This window comes from Tauraco erythrolophus, chromosome 13 (genome assembly GCF_009769465.1).
Source record: "Tauraco erythrolophus isolate bTauEry1 chromosome 13, bTauEry1.pri, whole genome shotgun sequence".
Lineage (NCBI taxonomy): Eukaryota > Metazoa > Chordata > Aves > Musophagiformes > Musophagidae > Tauraco > Tauraco erythrolophus.
Window position 1 is genome coordinate 6298153 of NC_141477.1, and position 20618 is coordinate 6318770.

Consider the following 20618-nt stretch of genomic DNA (forward strand, 5'->3'; position numbering starts at 1 on the left):
TCAGATGTGGTCAGCACATTACTATAATTTTACTTTCTTAGCATCATGCATGTAAAAATATTTTTATTCATATTATGAATGTTGGCATTAGCATTTGGGTATAGTTGTTTTTGAGTCAGAATAATATTTAAAAACTCGTGGAAAAATACTTCTCTTAACTCATTCATCTGTTACCTAGCTTTGAATTGTAGTGTAAGTTAATTTCAACTAAAAGTGCCTAAAAGACAACATACAAACATTTAACAAAATATTTTTTTAAATGTGTAAGCAATATTAAGATTGTATCACTATCTGACAAAACCAATGGCAATCAATGTTAACCTTGGCATTGCTTGCTCTGGGGTTTCTTTCATAAGTGGTAAGTAATTTCATAAAAGTTTATAGCTCTGATATTGAGAGCTTGAAAGATGCCAATTAGTTTTCCATTTCTGGCGTTTGTTGAGAGTGCAACACTTGTGGATTGTAATAAGATATCATCTGTTAACTGGTGACCTCAAGAGCTTTTTAGGTAGAAATAGTGGGATGAAGAAATCTCAGTCGGTTAGAAGAGCTTAACTTCTTTTTAGCTCTGTGTTGTTTGTTTTTTCTCTTAAAATAAAGTGAAATTGTTATTTAAAACTTCTGGAACTTGCATTCAGAATTTGCTACATATTCTTGTTACTAATTGGATGTGTTCTTTAATGTCTATCAAGCCAGACCTGATCATTCTTTTAGTACAGATGATAACATTAATACAGGCTATCAGCACTGTCACAGCTCACTGTTTAGTAAAGGGTTTGTAGTTAAACATCTGGGAAAAGTAGAAAAGCTTGACCTCAGAAAGAAGTGATCATGTGTATGCAGGTATTTTGCTTCTGAAACAGTTATTTCCCTATTTATATAATTGCATTTTTTTTTTCTAAATAGGGATTCGTTTAGGTAGTCAGTCTCATTTCGAAGTAATATTTTGGCCTATAGTCTTAAAAAGCCCTGGAATTTTTACACCTGTTTTTAAAAAGCAGACAGTAATAGCACACCTAAACATCATTATCCCCTTAGTCTTTGCAAAAAGGTTTTTAAGGCAGTCCTAAAATCCTCAGAGGATTTTAGGAACCATCTGAATAACAGATGCATGTGCTGTAACCACATGCCGCTCCTGCCCTTCTCCCTTTGAGGTCCTTGCTATTATTAGGAACTGTATTGATGGGGAAGGGATACATGGGCAGAATTTGCAAGCAGAATAGGATTATGGAGTGATCAAGTGTTAATTTTTGAGTTCCGCTAATGTGAGAGAGTTGTTACTGAAATGGCACAGGAAGCCTTAGAAAATGATGCTCATCAATACAAGTATTAGTAAATAGAAACTATTCTGAGCTCTTTAATGAAAACTTGTTGCCCTCTTACAGCATTAACTGCTTCTATACTTTTATTCTTTATGTGAACATAAAGGGTCAAATTCTGCCCTATGTGAGCACAGAGGTCTCACACTGAATTGTAAAGGAGTTGTCTGTGCAAATTTAACTCCTAAGTCCCCAAAAGGTGTTGTATTTTACCTCCGAGCCTGTCATGTGTAGTCTAAATTAATTTCTTGTATGAATTCTTTTAATAAGCAAGTTTCACATAACTTGCATGTGCCTTCGTTGCAAATAATTTATAGAAAAATCACATGCAGTGTCTAGTTATTCTATTCAGTTAGCTGGGGTGTGTGGACAAGTAACAGGTAGTGATGAGATCTTCTTACCAGGCTCAGACAGGGGCTTTTCTTTAATGTTACGCAGCGAAGGTGCAGACAGGCACAGCAGACGACAGCCTGTGCCAGCCGGTCATACAGAAGTGATGTAGTTTTAAGTTTTCTCATAGCATATTCAGTTCCGTTTAAATATTGCAAAATGCTGAATTGTAAATGTTAACCTAGCCATAAATAAAAAATGCTGATATTTTATTTAATCAAAAATAATTATGGATAGTCTGCCTTTATTGTATTATTTAAAATATTTCATTTTACATGTGGAATACAAGTTATTGCAGAGTTATTTTTATATATATATATATAAAGAGAATTTGTTTCTGATACATAAAAAATACAGGAGATGGACTTTTGCAGGCTACAAGGAAAATTATTTGCTTTTGACAAGGGCTGTCAATTGTCAGAGTAATGAGAAAAAGTACGGTAGCCAGTTTATGTGGAACAGCAGGAAATACTTGCTTTTCAGGAGTGTGATACAACTCCTGTTCTGAAAGAAATTCCTTTACAGAAAAGAGAGCTTTCTCTTTTTTACCCTATCTTTGAGTTCATTATTTTCATGTTCTATGCAAAGAATAAAGCATCTGTGCATGGGAAATGTAACTTCCAGTATTTAAACTACCAACCGGTAAAAACGAGAAGTGGGGGTGATCCCACTGAGGCAACCACGTTCGTACACCACTCTTTAATAAAATATTGTAAGGAATAGCTAGAAAGCTTCCCCTTTGACTTTCATCTGGCAGGTTTTGATTGTAACTTTGTGAAGGAATTGGTATTGACTTCTATCAGGCAATTTTGGAGAAGAGGTGAAGAGCTTTCTCTCTTGACTTTCTGTACGTTTTGTCAAATCAAATACTTCCATTTGAAGTGCGAAGTGAAGGCTGATGTCAAGAAATGCCTTCAGCACAAGCTGGTGCTGGTCTCTCGCGACTTTCTTCTTTCTTAAAAGTCTCAGATTAGATTGTAAAATGATGGCAATCTGGCTGGACATAAACACGTTTATTGCAGGCTCAGCAGCCATTACGTATCATTAGTGAAAGGAGGCAGGGGGCAAGGGGACCACTTTGGTGTCAGTTTGATTCTTTTTAAGGACAAATGCGTTCGGATGAGAAGATGCTAACTTTATGGCTCCTTGTATACTTGAAGTTCAGAATCTATTAGTGTCTTTATTTCTTTGTCCTGTTTGTAACCTTACAGTCAACATATTTTTAAAGCAAATACAAATTCTAAAAGCAGTAGGGTTAATAGGGGAGCTGGGAACAGGACATTTTGGAAGCCATTTTAAAATTACATTATTTGTGAAGAGGATGGTTTATTACCATCAGATCAAAGCTGTTGAAAATGTGAATGCATATTTTCACAATGTCACACACTTTAGCAGTAAAATAGTAGGTAAATTTAAAATAGGGAAACACATCTTTTACATCAGCAAATCTGTCCTCTGACATGTAATGTTTTTTATTAGAGGATCTAACTTTACTTTTGAACAACTGCTAAAAGCATGTGTGTAGTCATGAAGGGAGAGACATGTTCTCTGTGTTTTGAGGTTTAGTTTTTTTCCTAACTGAAGTAGATCTAGTTTATTTATTCTCTGAAGTATGTTTTTCCCTTCTGATTCCTAAGACATACCTTTTGCACTGTACATGAAATTCAAAGAAGGTTACAAATTAGAAGTTCAAGGGAAAACGCCTCAATAAATATAATTTTATTGCAGTAGATCTCACTTTCTGTTTCTTTGTTACTGTTACTTAGACCTGACCTCCTTCCAGGATTTGACACATCACATACCTTGTTCTATTTTTTGTGTTATTTCATCAAGTACTTTCAGTGGTCTCATTTGGTTTAAAACAAATCATACATTCATGTCCTAAATGTTTCACTAGTCAGAATAATTAAGTTGATCAGGTCTGGGAGCATTGGAAGGAAAATAGGGTCATTGAAGCATTCAAGCTCTGATGGGAACCTGAGTTCATTCAGATATCAAATCTAATAATTGCTTTACACCTGTATACACTCTCCCAGTGAGCAAGTTCACATTAAAGGTTTAGTGGTACATTTTCAATACTCTGTTTCAAGGAGATTTTAGTACTGTTTTTAAAAGGCTAAGTTGTTTTGACTTTCTTCAACTTTTTTGTTGTTGTTTTTGTTTATTAGTTGCCTTTTAGCTGATTACTCATCTTTATGCACTGGAAAATATTTTTGCATGAGAATTTCTTACTAAGGGTATGATATGAGTAATGTATTACAAATCATATTTAATAGCAATCAGAAAAATATGAAGACTGTCATCTGAGTTTCACTGCTTTGAAACAATTTATTAACCAAGTTGAAATTTACTGTATGCAATTCAACAGTATTCAAAGTCTGAAACACGCAAGTTTATATGTGATTGTGTGTAGCACAGCATCAGGATTGCAGGGATGCTCATAGCCATGATTGTTGCTTGAAAAAGGCAATTTCATAAGGATGACGTAAAAATCAGCATTATTTTTTGAGATTGTATGAGAAATAAAGCAACAATTTTAACTTCTCAGTTTAACTAAATTCTGTGGCAAATCTCCATGAGTACTGGTGGTACAGGCTGTCACAAAAACTCAAGTTTTATTACAAAGAAGAATAAAAAAATACTGACTAGGAAAATGACAGCTATTCAGAGCAGGTTTCAGTAAATTCCAGATGCTGGTCACAGTGCTGCTTATTATTGGAGAGGATCTGAACTGATACAATCGTTCCTCTTCATCTTCTTTTTATTTTCCCACCTTTATAAGTTTAGTTCTCAGCTGAGAATTCAAACTGAAAAAGAAATGGAAAATGGCTGTATATGTGCCAGCATTGTACTGACATGAAGACCTATTTTCCTCTGTAATTTTAAAGGCCAATTACCCTTGGAGGAAAGGAGAAAAATAGATTGATTTGTCTTGTAGCCCCTGAGGCAGGCATGTGTTGTCTCAAAGTAAGGCTTTTCCATTGCAACTCTTGTGGAAGAACTTTCAATGCATATCCCAAGTGGTGCTATTAACAAAGAAAGCAAAGTCAAATTAAAATATTAAATAGATCATTGAACGGTTTAAGGAATCTTAGCTTATTGGGACAATTCGGCGTTGTTTTTTTTAAAAATCTTGAAGTCATGGAGTAAGCAATAGTAAAATTTATTTTAAACGGATTACATGAAAGTAGGGTTTACAAATCCATTTTTATTCTATAAGTACTTTATTTTCTTCAGCTCTAAGTAGGATAAGTATTTATTTGCTTAATGAAATTGCGATACAGATGGTCAACATCCTAGATTTTGGTTGTAAAAGTGTTGCTTTTATTGTGCTCCCGTACTGTATGGGCTGTGGTCACAGCTGGATTGCGCTGAGCTGGTAAATGTCATCAGACATGCTGTTTAACATGAAAACTTGTCACGTTTGTCATTTTCAAAGCGTTTTTATGTATAACTCATAGAACGTAAATAAATGGTTTTCTACTGATGTTCTGCCTTTTCATACAACTCAAAGGCTACAATTAACAGCGCCCTGCAAGCCGGGTCGGAGTGGCAGCAGTAAGATTAGACGTGTCTTTGTTCCCTTTTAATCTGAGTGAAACCCCTTTGTGTCAGGACTTAAATCCTTCAGTTCTCTGTATTTTAGACCTGGCTCTGTACAACAGTGCTTCTGGATATTAATGACTTTTATTTAGCAAGTTAAAAAGAATCCAGGCATCCACGTATCTTCTCAATGAGAAATTGTGCACATAGGCTGGTCTGGGAACCTTCTTAAACTGAGGATGCTGTGTGTTATCTAAATGACTAATGCTTTTGAAGGAAATAGTTTCAAACAGAATACATATCTACATACAAATCTATCTTATCTTAAGGCTCACTACGTTTTGATGATAATTTTGGCACTCCTGACTTCTGCAGATAACTCAGGAGATGTGTGGTTTTCCACTTTTTTTCTGAGGAGGAACTATTCAGTCTTGAGAGACATCCTTTTAAGTCCATTACAATTCTTAGTACTTTCTCTTCCTATCCTAGAAATCTTCTTAATAGCTACACAGACCCATTTTTTTTTCTTCCTCCTTATTTCTTCGAACAACTTTCTTACTCTTCGACACCTTTTCCTATGTGTCAATATATTGGTAAGCATCCCACTAACTAGGTCAAGAACATCATTTTTAAATTATCGTAAGATCAACACAGGATGCATTTATAATTAACGTGTTTGGGCTGTTTATATGTGCTGATTGGTTTTGAGGGCTTTAAAAAAAAAACAAAACCACACACAAAAAACCCCAACGAAAACCAACCAAACCAAAACCCCTGATTTCTTTGGCCTAAGGGTAAGTTTCTTTTCCTCCATTGTAGCAACATACACTGTGTGAATGCTCAGGTTATCACTCAGCTTTCACTTGAAAGTCTGGGGTTGGACCTAAACCAAAATAAAACAGGCTTTATGGAATTTAACCTCACAGCTACAGAGTTTGCTTGAAATATCTGTGTTTTCTTTGAAATTGATGCTAAAATAACCATTTTAGCTGTCATTTGATTGTCAAGAATTTTAGATTCTGTTTGAGACAAAAAAGTTGAGAACAGGGATGTTGTATCACTTGATCTTTTCTCATTTTTGGTTACAAAAATACCAAATCCGAAGGAATGTGAAGTGACCCAGTGTGATGATTATAGAGTCTAGTTCAGATTTTGCCAGGCATGTGTAGGGTGCCTGTTGAGGTTGAAATAAGAGTGTTTAAAATACTAAAGGATTAAAATAAATTTTAAAAATAAACTGCATATTTCCTGTGCAGTTTCCCTTAACCCGGTTAGAAAACTTTTATTTTTCTATAAACTTTTATTTGCTTGTTTCATCTATTTGCAATAAAGATCTTTTGAAAGTGCTATTCCAGAGAGTGCTTTCTGAGGTCTTATTTTGACTGCATTTCTCCCATAACTCATTTTTACCTCATTGCTATTTTTTTTATACAGGCCACACATTTTGAGGGATCAATTTGAAATCAAATCTCACAGAGATGGACTGAATCTTAACAGAGTTGAGGTTAGGAGAGCCGTTTTTCCCTCAAGGTGCTGTTTCTCAAAAGGATTGTGTCCTAGACACCGACAACGGTTTTGAAGCTCTTAATTTCCTTGACTAGCTTGTTTCTCAGTTGGTATTCTCCAATAATGTCATAGGCCCAGGCCAGGAAATACAGGGAACGGTGTTCTGCCGTAGCTGTTAAAGAGGTGCTGGAGATGGACGGGCTTCCCTGCTGTCTTGCACTGTATCAATTCTGTTTCTGTCTTATGTTCTATCAGTTCCTATTTCTAAAAAGATTTGCCTTTCATTGTTGGTAAGCTACGCTGATGAAGGTGCATGTGGTCAATAGAGGAAAAAATAATAAAGTTAATTCTTGTCATGGGTTGCTCTTTAAAGCAATTGATAATATGCTGTTACATAAATGACATTGTAACTTGGCTTCAGTTTTCGCTATGTGTAGATGGCTCAAGGGGAAAACTAGAGGCTACCCAGGCTATATAGTGATATAAATTTCTTCTAACTTGTCCTAATTCTAATCAATGACCCTATACAGAAAATATTTAGTTATTTCTGTAAGAAAAAAGGGACACTTGTAGAGTGCAGTTCAGATTTCCACCTTTTTCTAGACGACATACCAGTGTCATCGATATCAAAGATGCAGTTGGCCCATTGGAATTATCATCTCTTGTCACAGTTTATCCATTTAAAACATTCTGAAATGACCAGCTTACTCATTTTTTGTGTAATTATTCCATACTTATAGGAAATTATCTTGCTCTTCTGATTGTTTCCATGTTATATATGTTTATGGTGCTTGCTGAAGTACCTGCGCCTGTGTTAGTGTTTTCTCTGAGGTTGCTCATGAAAACAAGATGTGTTTCAGTAAGATTTGCCAGTGAACAAAATTTTACATGAATGAATAAATAAATATTTTATGTAAATGCTTTCCTTGATTCCCAAAGGCATAGACTACACAAAATCCCTTACAACATGCATTTCTGCATCTTTTGCATAGTCAAAATTATTTCACAAAGATGAAATTTTAAATATTTTATTCATTGCTGAGTGTTCTACCTTCTTTATATGGTCATTTTCAAATCAGCTCAAGCTGGTACCTTCTTTCTCTGAGCATTAAACACCTTTTATAATTGCCAGCTATAGGAAGGTTAATTCTTTCACCTTGGAGTCAGGAACAGGAAAAAAAAAAAGAAAAAAATGTGTAGTGATTGTGTAGGATAATGGTGTGAGCTTTTTAAATAAATCAGCATTTCAGAGTTCTACTTACTGGGGCTCATGCCCTCCAGCATCTGCTTCAGCACAACAGTTGTTCGTGGGCACCTAGTGCCGTGCACTACCCCTCTTCCAGATTCAACATTTTGACATTATTTTAAGCTCTTATCCATGTGATCAACATAGCATTTATTAACTAAGACACTCTTTAAAATATGTGTTGTTCAGGTGTGAGGGTCCTGTGACCACTGTCTTTGAAGAAGGCAAAATAGTTCTGGTGGGACTCATTCCTGAAAACCTCAGTATTCTTTTTAGCCCGTTTTCCTGCAACATTTAGATGCTTCATCTTCTGCTTATAGATAAACGTTTCAACCTTTTGAGTTTAAAAAAAAAAGCAAAAAGTAGTTATCTGTACTGGCCATGTTTGGTTGGTGGTTTTCTGGGTTTTTTTGTGTGGTTTTGGGGTTTGTTGTTGGGTTTATAATGCTAATGCAGGGGTGCTGCAATTATTTACATTTGGGAGGAACTTAGTCTCCTGATGAGCACTCTAGAAAAGTCTACAGGGAAATAAGATTTCAAAATCTGTCTAGTGTTTGAATTGACTGCTGTAATTAAGGCACAAAGAAACACTTTTAATGCTTTAATTCACTGAAAAAAGAAAAATTAATCTTAGGGAGTTAGTCAACTAAGGTACCAAGCCCAAGGTGGCAGTTTATAATGCATGTATAAATTTAATAACAAGCATGTCAAAGAGAGAACTTTTTTTTTTTTCTGGTGGTTACAGGATAATACAAATTCTAATTGAGTATCCTTGAAGTATGGTTTTGTAGACTGTCTTTTTCTATTATCAGAGATCTCAGTATCATGACTAGTCCATTCGATTGCACAACATCTATATTATTATTAGCATTGATTGCTCATAAAAAGTAAGGTTTATAATTAGGAGAGTACAGAGTTACTACCTGGAAGAGTGGATAAGAAGAAAGTGAAATAGAAAAGTCACTTAATCTTAGTATTGCAGTTCTGCAAAATATAATTTATTTTTCTCCTAATACAGCTGAGTTTTATGTTGGTAACAACCTAATGAGTTAATAAATCTATTGCAGCTATTGAGAATTTTCTTTTAATAACAGAACTAATGAAGGAACATTAAGGAAAGGAAAAATACATTTTGCAGGGTATAGTTGTTGTGAAAATATTTTCCCCTCCCCTACCAATGTGTTTTTAATTGATCATAATTTCTAATGCTTTATACATACAGAGTGTGAGGGAGAATGTCTTAAGGGTGAAGTTGTCAAATTCCATAAAATTAAAACACATTGTGTAAAAATAACTGTTTAGATTATTTTTTTTTGTTTACTTCATGGCATATATTTATTGTACTAAACTTTTTGTGGTTGTGCTTATATTTTTTACATGAGTAGGTTCATATCAGTTGGTGAATGATGTGTATGTATCAAAAGAACCTCTACAAATATCTTGTATAATGTAGATATTAGTTATTTCCATCTCAGTACTATATTGAGTGCAAGAAGACTTGAGCCAGTAATTGTCGTTACAACGAAGTCCGTATATTTCTTCCAGTGGAGGTGTGGCGTTTGCATGGTCAAGATTACATTCCAGTATTATAGATATTAAAAAGGAACTACTGATCTGATTTCTCAGTATTTCATTGTATATTTACTTCGTTTGAATTTGATGCAGCTAGCTAAAAGATAAAGGTTATTTTATGATATAGAAACATGCTTTGTTTTCCGTTTTAATCCTTCACTGCTTTAACTTGTACTGCCACAAGAAAAGGTCCATTCATTTGATTAAGAGACCATTTTTAAGTTCATGTGTTCATTTCTGAGGCAGATTTCAATTTCTCTAATGCAAGCATTGTGGATGCTTCTTAAATTACTTTTCAAAGAGAGACTTCTGACAGTAAAGTAAGAAACAAAGTTTTCATGTACACAGGTAGATCAGTTGCCCAGAAGGCGTGACTGATTCACACAGAAACTAGTATAATGTTTTCTGGTCATTTTTACATACTTCCAAAGTGCAGACCTGAGCTTTTTGGCAATGATTTTTGGCTTAATTTTAAATACTCTTAGGTTACTACTGATGCTTTTTATTTTCCCTCCCCACCCCCTCACAATACAAGTAAATAGTTTTATCATTTATTGAAGTTATACATCGATTTATGCTAGAATAGTCATGTTTATAAGCCAGTCTTGCTTTGTGCTGTATTCAATATGGTCTGTAACATAAAAAAATGTAAATACAGCTGTTGGAGATAACTGAATGTGTATGTTGAAAGTGTAATAAATGTCATGATTTTTAAAAAATTTTGCTTGAGTCACTGAAATACCAGCCCAATCCAGTTTCAGATCCCAATATGAAACCTTTTGTTTTAATCTAACAAATATGTTTATACTTCTACAGGCACTTTTTATATCTAGTGAGGGAATGAGCAATTTCTTTATGTGTATGTATATATGTATGCACACATACTAATGCTTCTTTTTTAACCAGATTTAAATATGCATACACACACAAGGTTGCTTGCAGAGTCACTGTTGGGTAAAATAAATATCTTCCTAAAAAACAAGAAATACTTCATATTAACCTCAAAAATTTTTGAACGTGTTAAAGCTTTCATGTTAATAATAACTAAATCTAATCCTCCCATCCATTTTTTATAATGAGCTGAAAATTTTATCAAAGTGTAATTTATATCCTACTTGCCTTTGGTTTGGTAAGGTTCACTATAAAGCACTCCAAGCTTTGCAGGAAAATCACTTGCTAGTACTGACGTTGTTTTTTACTGGTAATAACTGGACGATTGTATCCCAGTTTCCTTGACTATAAGAACCTTGTGGTTCTTTCCAATCTCTCTTGAATCTTTCAGATTTTGTATCTCTAGAAAATGTAATTACTTCCATTTAGAAACTGGAAGTAATTGAAAAGAATAGCTTACTTCTAATAATTGGGGAAATACTTTGTCATCAGCTGAAGAAGGAAATGATAATGCTTCTGGTTTTTACAGTTTTATTTGTACAGTTTTGTTTTGTGTTTTATTTAAGTCCCAGCTCAGTTGTGCAATTATAGGACAATCTGAACTGTCATTTGCAGAAAATGTTTGTCTTTACTATGATAAAAAACCACAAAACACCAGAAAAGAGAAAAATCAACAGTTCCTAGACTCTCTTTATCTGTTTTTAATCTATGCAGTTGACAATCTTGAAATTATATCAAGAAATAGTTTACTGGTGAAGGTATTTCTCCCCACTGAGAGCAAGTATCACTGGACTCATTACTATTCACTGTTCTAGAGGAACAGCAGCACATTTGAGATGATAACTCTCCTTCTTGGGTTTTCGACGGAATTTTTGTGCTTTAATTTCCAGCGCCTAGTGACACTGCAACCAGTGCAGAGATTTATTCCCATGCAAAACAGATTGACTTAGGGTAATTTGAATACTTTATGCATGGATAGATTCATTAGGAAGAGGAGGCAAGGCAGAACTATAAAAAGAACTAATAATCTTGCTAAAGGAGCCGTTAATTCCCTAAAGCATTGGAGACGCTTTCGTTGAACAGGGAAAAGGAAGGTTGATTTTGCAGAGCCCGTGCAGTCTCCACAGCATCCTCTGTTCTTTGTCCAGAAGCAGATCACAGAGATGACTTTCTTTGTCTTCTCCAGAGGCTCCGGCCTCTTTGCACCCTCCCTCCAGGTATTTGTGTACTTTGATGAGATCCCAGATTGGTCTTTGCTCCAACCTTTTCCCCCCTATCTCTAGAACATAGCGATTCAGTAAATAGCTTTTTCAGAGGATTATTTCTACCCATCAGATGTGTTGGGGTCTCGTGCTTTATGCCTGAACCTTCTGCCTTGGCCTAAGTTTCGTGCTGTGCCACAGCAGTACCAGTAACACACGCTTTTTATGGTCTGTTGCACTGTGGAAACAGAACTAAACCAACTAAGCCAACCATTTGAAAAAAAGCTGAGAAAACATGTTTGCCAGCAGATTGTCTGTTAGACTTTTTGCTTCTGAAGTAACGGTTGTTTTATAATATTTCAGTACTACATCAGAGTTCCAGCCATATATTGGGACACCTTGGTGCTGTAGCAATGTAGATACTGTACTGATGCAAACAAGAAGCAGCAACATGAATATGACATGAAGGAATAGAAAAGGCTAGGTCAAAAGCCATCAGGCACCGAAAAAAAAAATATAAAAAAAATGGCATGGCAGGACCACGTTTTCTAAAAGAACGATCAAAACCTCCAGAAAACCAAATGGAGGTTAATTTTCTGCCCCTTTTTGTGTGTGTGCGTGTGTATATTCATCGCTTTAAAATTTTATTTTAAAGCCATTTATGAGTGTGGCTGGTACTTCATGATTGTTTTCCTGTGATAGAGACATATTTATTATTCATTGCAATAATTACTGTGTAATATTTTATACTAAAAGTTGTTCATTCAGGAAATGCTTAGGAAGTGGCTGATTTAACTGTTCTATTTTTAACTCTGTACCAAATTATGGTGAACAGTGTTAGTGCTTTTATACTTGTAGCATCTAGTAGGCTTTTCACCACCACGCAGGTCAGTACCTTCTCATGAAACATGAAGTGTGTTTTTCCAGAGCTTTTGTGTGTAAATTGTTTATAAAATAAGACTTTTACCTAGAATTTTAGGTATTGTGTGCTGTTTCCAAGGGGACTGTGTTTCAGGATTCTCTTAATGCTTTTATCACCCAGCTTCTCTGATCAAGAAAGTAATTTATTGCTGATTGCAGAACTCTTGAACTCAGCCTGGCAGCTGCAGTGTAAAACTTCTCTGATCCAGTCTCCCAGTTACTTATTTACATATCATTTGAAATTATTTTCAGGGCTGTTTGAAAACCTCTTGACATTGCATTATCCATGTTTCAAATCTTATGGTGATTTGTTTTTTCCTCTCTTTGTATTACAGATAACAGACGAGTAACTTTGGAAAGGTCTCGTTCTCGCCACAATGGAACAATTGCAGCTGTATGATTCTTCTGATGCCAAAGAATTAGTGAATTGTTTTATTTACAATTAAATGGATATACTTTGAAAAGAGTTTATCATACAAATTGGCAATGATCATAAAGGAATACTGGTGTTGATTAAATGAGAAGGTGTATAAATAGTATGTATTTTTCAAGGTATTGCTAAATAATCCACATACTGTATCTTATTACCCCAACTACCAAGATCTGTAAACAGTGTTAAACAGTAAGATATACATCTTATTTTCTTATGTTCGTTCTTTTTTTTTTCTCCCCCCTTTTTTTTTAAAAAAAAAAAACGCTGGCAACTTACATGAAAGGAGTTGGGGATTTCTAGGTTATGTTTTATATGGATAAGAAAATACAAAGTTGTTGAAAGAATACAGCTGTGGATTCCATTTGCAGTTCTGATCTGGACATGAAAGGAAAAAATAATAAAATTGTATGTTAATGAATTCAGAGATGAGCTGGTGTACATTATCAGAATCTTTTTTGTAACCATAAAAAACCAACACAACCCCAGTCAGGTTGCTGAAAATCTTATCTCAATGTAAAGCCTGGTCGATTCAGCTGTTTTGGCTGCAAGTAGGATATACCACATATCTACATTTTTGGTGATATGATGATGTATAGTTACTTACCACTGCTAAAAAAATATTTAAATAAAACAGAGCATAGGATTTTACCAAAATTAAATTATATCAAGGACAGGATATGTTTTTAGCTGTAACTAAGGAGGGATTTTTCTAATTATGCACTTATATATTCTTTATAAAGATATTTGGGGGAAAATATGATTGTCCTATTTTAATTATGCTAAAAATACCTTTGTGTAGGTTTGTAGAGACAAGACACATCATGAAGTTATTCAGAACTGCCTCTGAGTTTTTCCTCTGTTTCTCAGGTAAAATATGTAGCGGGATCTCTACTGGTGGATTTTAGTGCTGAGGGTTTAGCAGCTAAGAAATTTTCCACCTGGAGCACTATCTAGCAGTGATCAATGGTTGCAGCAGTCTGATTTTTCGGAAAGCTCCTCCTGTTCTCCTTTGTGTACAGGCCCCTGCACTGCAGTACCTCAGGTGAGCAGTCAGTTTAGTAGCTGACACTGTGTATGTTCTGCCACTCGACGGGAAGCTGTAGTTCCCTTTCTCCCCAGACTCTAGTTGAATGTACAGTCCATTTGGTGTTCAGGGCAGTCTTCACCATCCTTTTTGCTAAAGATTCATTGCTTATCTGGATGGGAAGGAGGATTTTAAGAGGGAGTTCCAGTGGAACTACTCGTATGTTGCTCAGCTATGATATTTTAAAAAATGAGATACAATGTAGTAGATGGCACTTGTTCTCAAATTATCTTTGCTTTTCACTGATTCATGAATTATTATGAATACTTTTATTATCTGGTGTTATGGGGAACTTTTTTTTTTAAGTTGTATAAAGAATATTTGGAAGGTAAGGTGTCACGTTGTTTTCTGTGCACAAACTGCTAGCTCTAGAGGAGCATTCCATAGTGGGGCAGTGTAACTTTGCACTACTGCTTGAGCCAAGCGTCTTTGTACAGTACATGCTTTTTGCTTCTCTGGTAAGATACTCCTAAGACTATCTGACTAGTTTGGAATAAATTCTCACAATTTCAAACTACAGTGATCAATATCCAATTATTGTAAGGAAAGATACAGCTCCTTTTCAATCTGGTATTGAAACAATTTTTTGAAAAACTTATCTTCAAAGGAAACATGGGTTTTGCCCGTTGCTATATCTCTAAACATAGGAATATGACTGAAGCCTAGTGAAATGTGTGCTGTCAACTAATACTCTTCCTAAACTGTTTGGGGTTTTTTGTGTTTTTAGTAACAAACTAAAGAGTTGTATGGTACTTAAAAAATGCATGCAAGGATTCTCTCTCCTTGTTTATCAGTAAGAGATACAAAGAATTACATCCTGTTTCATGTAAGGTCAACATCAACCTTGTATTGAAGCATAACTTTTTAGAACGGAACTATTACATTTACAGTTATAAACATGTGCTTAATGTACAAAGCCGGTTCAGAAGGATTAGGTTCATAATGTCTTTATAAATTTATACTACAATCAACAGTGTATTAGAATTCAAATTTTAAAATGAGCATTTTGCTGGGATTTACAAGTATTGGTATAATCTTTATATGGGAAAACTCAAAAGCTCATGACAGAATCTTTATACTGTAGCGGTAGTTATTAGTGCACGAGTTTTTCATTTCCATGGGTTATATTTTTCTTAAAGCTCTGTGAAAGCTGACTACAGATTTTCAAGAACCAAATCTTGGGGAAAAAAAAAAGCAATTCCAAAATAACATCATCTGATGCTTCTATTTTACTACTATTTTTTCGTATTTGAAACATTTATATAATTTAATGGACATATCTGTTAGAACAAAAGTGTCTTTCAAGGCGAAACTAGTTTAGAAGATAATTTATGTAAATATAGGGTGCTCGTATTTATGAAGTCTAAAATATTTTCTGAAATTGATGCTGGTCACTTTGTCTTTTGATAGTTTTTCAGTCTATATTAAATTGCAGATATTTTTAATGTTTTTATTATTGATCTAATTTTCAGAGGTGTCACATGTTTATCTAGAAGTGTAGAAGAGTAGCACCTTTTTCAGCAATGCACTTGCCTTATTTTCTAATTTTAAAAAATGAAATATATCAGTTAAATTATATTTGTATTCAAAGTAGTCCCAGAAAGAAAATCGCTGGAGGGTTCATACATAAATTTCTTGATAATTATGTTTCACTCTGTCCTCTGAGACATTACGTTAACAATATACCAGCACATCTGTTTGCATTCACATTTTACCAGTTACAAGTACTGAAGAGATTTTTTTTTTTTAATGATGTTACACTGTTTACATTTCTTAGTTTATTTAAGAGAAAGATAATCTTACCTTTGCAATGAATTGAACTAAATTTGCAATTGACATGGGAATGAAATGCTTAAATCATATACAAATATACATCTCTGTTGCTCAACTACTGGCTGTATAGATCAAAAATGTAAAGACACTAGAGATTTTTTGCTCAAGTTTTATGCAGTTTACTGAGGAAAAATGTGCAACACAGTTTGTCATGTATGTTTGTTTGTGATTCAACAAATATCCTTTCCCAACACATAAGTGGTGTTTGGTTTAAGTGTTAATCATATTATGAACTGATTCTAAAGCCAAAACAAAATTAGTGCCTCAGAGGGCATTGACTAACAGCTTCAGGAAGTATTCCCAGAAATACTATTACATCATTTGTTCTGGTTTTAGACAACCATGGTCAATACGAAAAATGTTATCTAAAATCATCTGTTCTTTCTTGAAAATTCAGATACAAATGCAAGCAGTCCCATAGTTCCCTTCTGTAATATGCAAATAGTTATATCTGTATATTTTTGTGTGTGGTATATGTACTACCTCAGACAAATGCTGTAAAAAACATAATGTTTTCATGGTTTTTATCCAAACCACAATTCATCAGTGACCTACTTTAAATTCATCCCACGATATACAAATGGTTTGCAAAACTCTGAGAATCTGGCTGAGTTTTAGGTTTGGCTGTGGAAATCCTCCTGTAGCTTTCATTAAGAAAACTTTGCAATGTTCAGCTTTTGCATCCCTCAGGCAAATCCTGCTTTGATGGGTGAATTTAGTACTTCCTATATTGAGAATGATATAGCTAGTAAATATTTAAAGCTGGTAATAGTAACGTGGGAGCAAACTTACCTATGTATGTAAATTGCTTCTTATCCATTAAACAAAGGCTTGGCTGAATTATACTTTAATGTTTGCCTTCAAATTGCTGAGAGGTCAGGCATAACAAATGTATGTGATAAAGCACTGTAAAGCACACCTCTTATGTGCCATACTGTATTTGCAAGTTATTCATTTTCAAATAAGTATTGTGAGAAACCTCTACATCTCTTATTCTGCAGTATGTACACAGACGCCCACGCATGCACACAAAATGTAAATAAATAATAAAAAAATCCAAGCAGATAAAGCCAAATCCCTCAGCTTCAGGTGTCTCTATTTCAGATCACATATTGCTTTTGTGCACAAGAAAGGGAGTTGTGTAAGCCTGTGAATTCTGCAGTCCTGCAAGCTGTCACTCAGCACCCACTGATGTCATTAGGAGAATGTTAAAGGAGAAAGATTTGTTCTTGTAGTGCTGCTTTTAGCACTGTTTGAGGTGATACATATGCCACAGAAAGTGAACAATAATCTATTACAGTTTAGTCAGTCTGCTGTCATGCACCATTTGGTTTCCCTTTTGGAAGTCATATGACTCCTGATGCCAAAAAAAAAAAAAAAAAGTGACAAAACTCATGCATTTCTATTTTTTAAACAGCTTTGTGTTTGTATGTAATGTTTAAAATAGGAATTTGATGAAATCACAGCCTGGCCATTGTTAATCCATGTATTCTGAAAACTGTAATAAAGATATCCATGACATGATTTTGCTAGGTGCGCCAATGTCTCACTTGTTTATAATGATTATTACCTATTGAATGCCATCACCTCAAAATGTGTGTGTTATATAAAATTATGCTGAAATTACTTTCTGTTTTAGCCTACTGACGTTTTATGGATCTCTAGGGTTTTTTTCCCCCTCTAAGGTGTCAAGTGTATTTGACTGGAATTTGGGGGAAAAATGCCTTTTCCAATGGAGGAGGACCTATATTGCACCTTAAGCAACTTAATGATGTCACCATAACAGACTGAACTGCACGACAGTGTAGAGAGGTAGCATTATATTTCTGCAATAAATACTTAAGATTCTAACTGAATGGGATTCTAATAAATACACTCAGCCATGTTGATATAACAATCCTTAAGTAACATCTATATGTGGAAAAGATATGCCAAGGGATGGTCAAAGGCACCATTTTATTTCTAATGAATGCATGATTTGATATATGGTGAAGCAGCAGAGGTTTATCTTCTTATGGGAATAACAAAAAAAAAAAAAGAAAACTTCTAAGTGCCAACTATAGATGTAAATGCTGTGATTGTCACGATTAAGAAAAATGTAGTAATGGTATCCCACATATACCATATTCTTGTTCCTTACTTTTAGGTAAATGTTCTTGGCTTTCTAGTGTGGGAGTCTGGGATTCCCATCATCCTCTGAGATATTTTTCCTTTGGGGAGATTGGCAGGCAGAATTTGTCCTGAAACAAGTATCAGGTACCTTAATACCTTTGTCAGTGTATTATTTCTGCTGTTTCATCAGATGCCTAAGAAATCGTGTATGGGAACTTCAGATTTTTAGCAAGTTGTGGCACTCTGCCACATAGATGGTTTTCTTTCTTATCTTTGGATACTTTCTGTAAAATTGAGCTATACTCCTCCTCTCTGTTAGTTCTTCCAGTCATCATCTCAAAATTAGCCTTTCTACATGTTAAGGAAGTCAATATTACTGGGCTGTAGTAAAATTATTAAAACATTCAATTTATTTGCTCAGAAGCATTTGAGTATTTAATAGCCGTAATTAATCCCTTTCAATAGATGTGAAACTAAGATTAAGAAGGAAAATCCAAATAAGCGTTGAGTTTTTTTGCCTGTAGGCTGTGAGCAAACCCTAATTTAGTCCACTTAAATTCACAAGGTACTGAAAGCTGTTTATTTGTGTTAGTGGAGTAACAAGGCCGACCTAAGAAACCCATCTGAGAGGCAAAGGACATTATCTCAGGGGCCATTCTAACAAAATCACGCAGCTTTTTGGTTTTATGTGGCTCTCCCTCTGCCTGCTCAGGGCACGTGTAGAGCAGGCTCGGGTCAGCCTGCAGCATGCTGCTGTCGGTGCACTGGCCAGGTCTTGGGGCCAGGTTTTTATAAGGGCAATGTGCCCTACTTTCTTCCATTGAAATAATTGATCCCTGAGTCTTAAGGGGCAAATTATTTGGGAGGAGCAGATGACTGAAAGGCCCTGTGAGTGCTTATCTGCTTTTTAAAGTGCCCAAGTCCTTAAGAAAAAAAAAATAAAGAGAGACCTTATCCCGAGACAGCATTGGTCAGATCTGATGCAGACTAATTCTAATTCTCCACTGTCATTACACCACATATCCAGGCCTCTGACCTGCAGAAGTTACTCCTGCAACACTCAGAAATTAACTTTTTAAAACAGACTTTGAGAGTACAAGAATGACTTGATGAATAGTTACCAGACTGGCGATTCAGTGGTGTTAGAAATTCATGTCAGGCTGTGGTTGTTTTAGCATTTTGGTGATGCAGATACCCTGAAGTGGCTCAGAAGGCTATTCCATTTGTGGAAGAAATTGTTAAGGATCCCACTTTCTCAAACATTCTTTATCTACTGGAGTAGTAAAAAGGGAAAAGGATTACTTTGAAGAGATAAAACACAGTGTTTGGTTATACACAAAGGTATGTGTATTATAAACTATGAATAAACTATGAATAAAACACTATTTAAATAAATAACATTTTAAATGCACCACAGCTTAATTCCATGCCTATTCAAGTGAAGTTCTTCTACTTAAGTGGTACAGGATTGGTCAATTTAAAGAACTAGTCATTTGCAGATTAAAAAAAACCCCAACAGAATAAATTAAAAAAAAAAAGAGAATTCAATGATTGAATTCATTGCCATGAAGAGAAAGGAGATTACAAAGGCAAAATATGACAAACCTGTCAAAAGGCACTACATGTAATGAGTAGTACTAAAACCAAACAGAAAAACAAGAGGAGCAAATTTGCCTACATGCATTGGCGCTGTGCATAATAGATTTTGAAGTTGGTCTGATTTTAATGAATATTGTGGGATATTGAAAGCTGTGGTAACATAGAATGGCCAAATGAAAATTTTGTTTCCAGAAATATTTCAAAATTCTGTTAACCCAAGAAGGATCTAATTTAATCTCTGACAATGTATGTGCAGATGTAATATGTATTTTACCTGAAACTAATTAAAATCTCTTCCAATAAGCTATAATTTTAATTCCAGTAAACCACAATTTGAGCAATATTGAATAAGTTTCAAATAGTACCTAAAATAAAGTAACACAATATTTTATATAGCTTATTTATTTTATGTCTAGGTGACAGGTCTCGAAAGAGTCATAGCATGTTTTTCTTTCTTAGGACAAGATGCACTTGCAAACATTAATAAAATTATTTTTATTTCAGATAACATAAGTCAAAACTAAGAGAGTTTTTACATTTCACCAGAATATATTTGTGTTCTCTATTGCATTTCACTGCCCAGAGTTGTACTCAAATTTTTGAGTGCTAAGAAATTAAGATGAGGCTTGCAGGCTGCCTGACTGCAGAAGTCTGCCAGTGTGTTATTTGTGGAGGGGGAGAGGAACATAGAGTGTTCCAAGCAGTCTGCTCAATGAATTGCCTTTTTTGCAAAGATTTTTGGAGCATGAGAATAAACTGATAATGATTGAGATTGTGATTTTTATGTTTTTATAAGGTGGTTTGAGGTTTTTTTTACTTGGAGAATTTAGCTCATCACAGGATGTTGGCAGTTAGCAACAAAGCTTAGCAATGGGAGTAGTGTCGCAATGTGAGTCAGTTGTTGTGGCATCATTACGTCTAAATAGATATTTTACTCACTGTTCATGAAAAGTATAAAATCAAAAAT

At 34.8% G+C, this 20618-nt stretch overlaps 1 protein-coding gene across 2 annotated transcripts in view; it reads left to right on the forward strand.

Moving 5' to 3' along the window:
* The window catches only part of DIAPH2 (diaphanous related formin 2), a 223844-nt gene extending 206401 nt beyond the window's left edge, over positions 1 to 17443 (forward strand). For both annotated transcript variants that reach the window (XM_086619411.1, XM_086619412.1), the window contains one exon: positions 12926 to 17443. In XM_086619411.1, the coding sequence (XP_086475537.1) occupies positions 12926 to 12990 (65 nt within the window). In that variant the 3' untranslated portion in view covers positions 12991 to 17443. The remainder of the gene's footprint in view (positions 1 to 12925) is intronic.
* The last annotated feature ends 3175 nt before the right edge of the window (positions 17444 to 20618 follow it).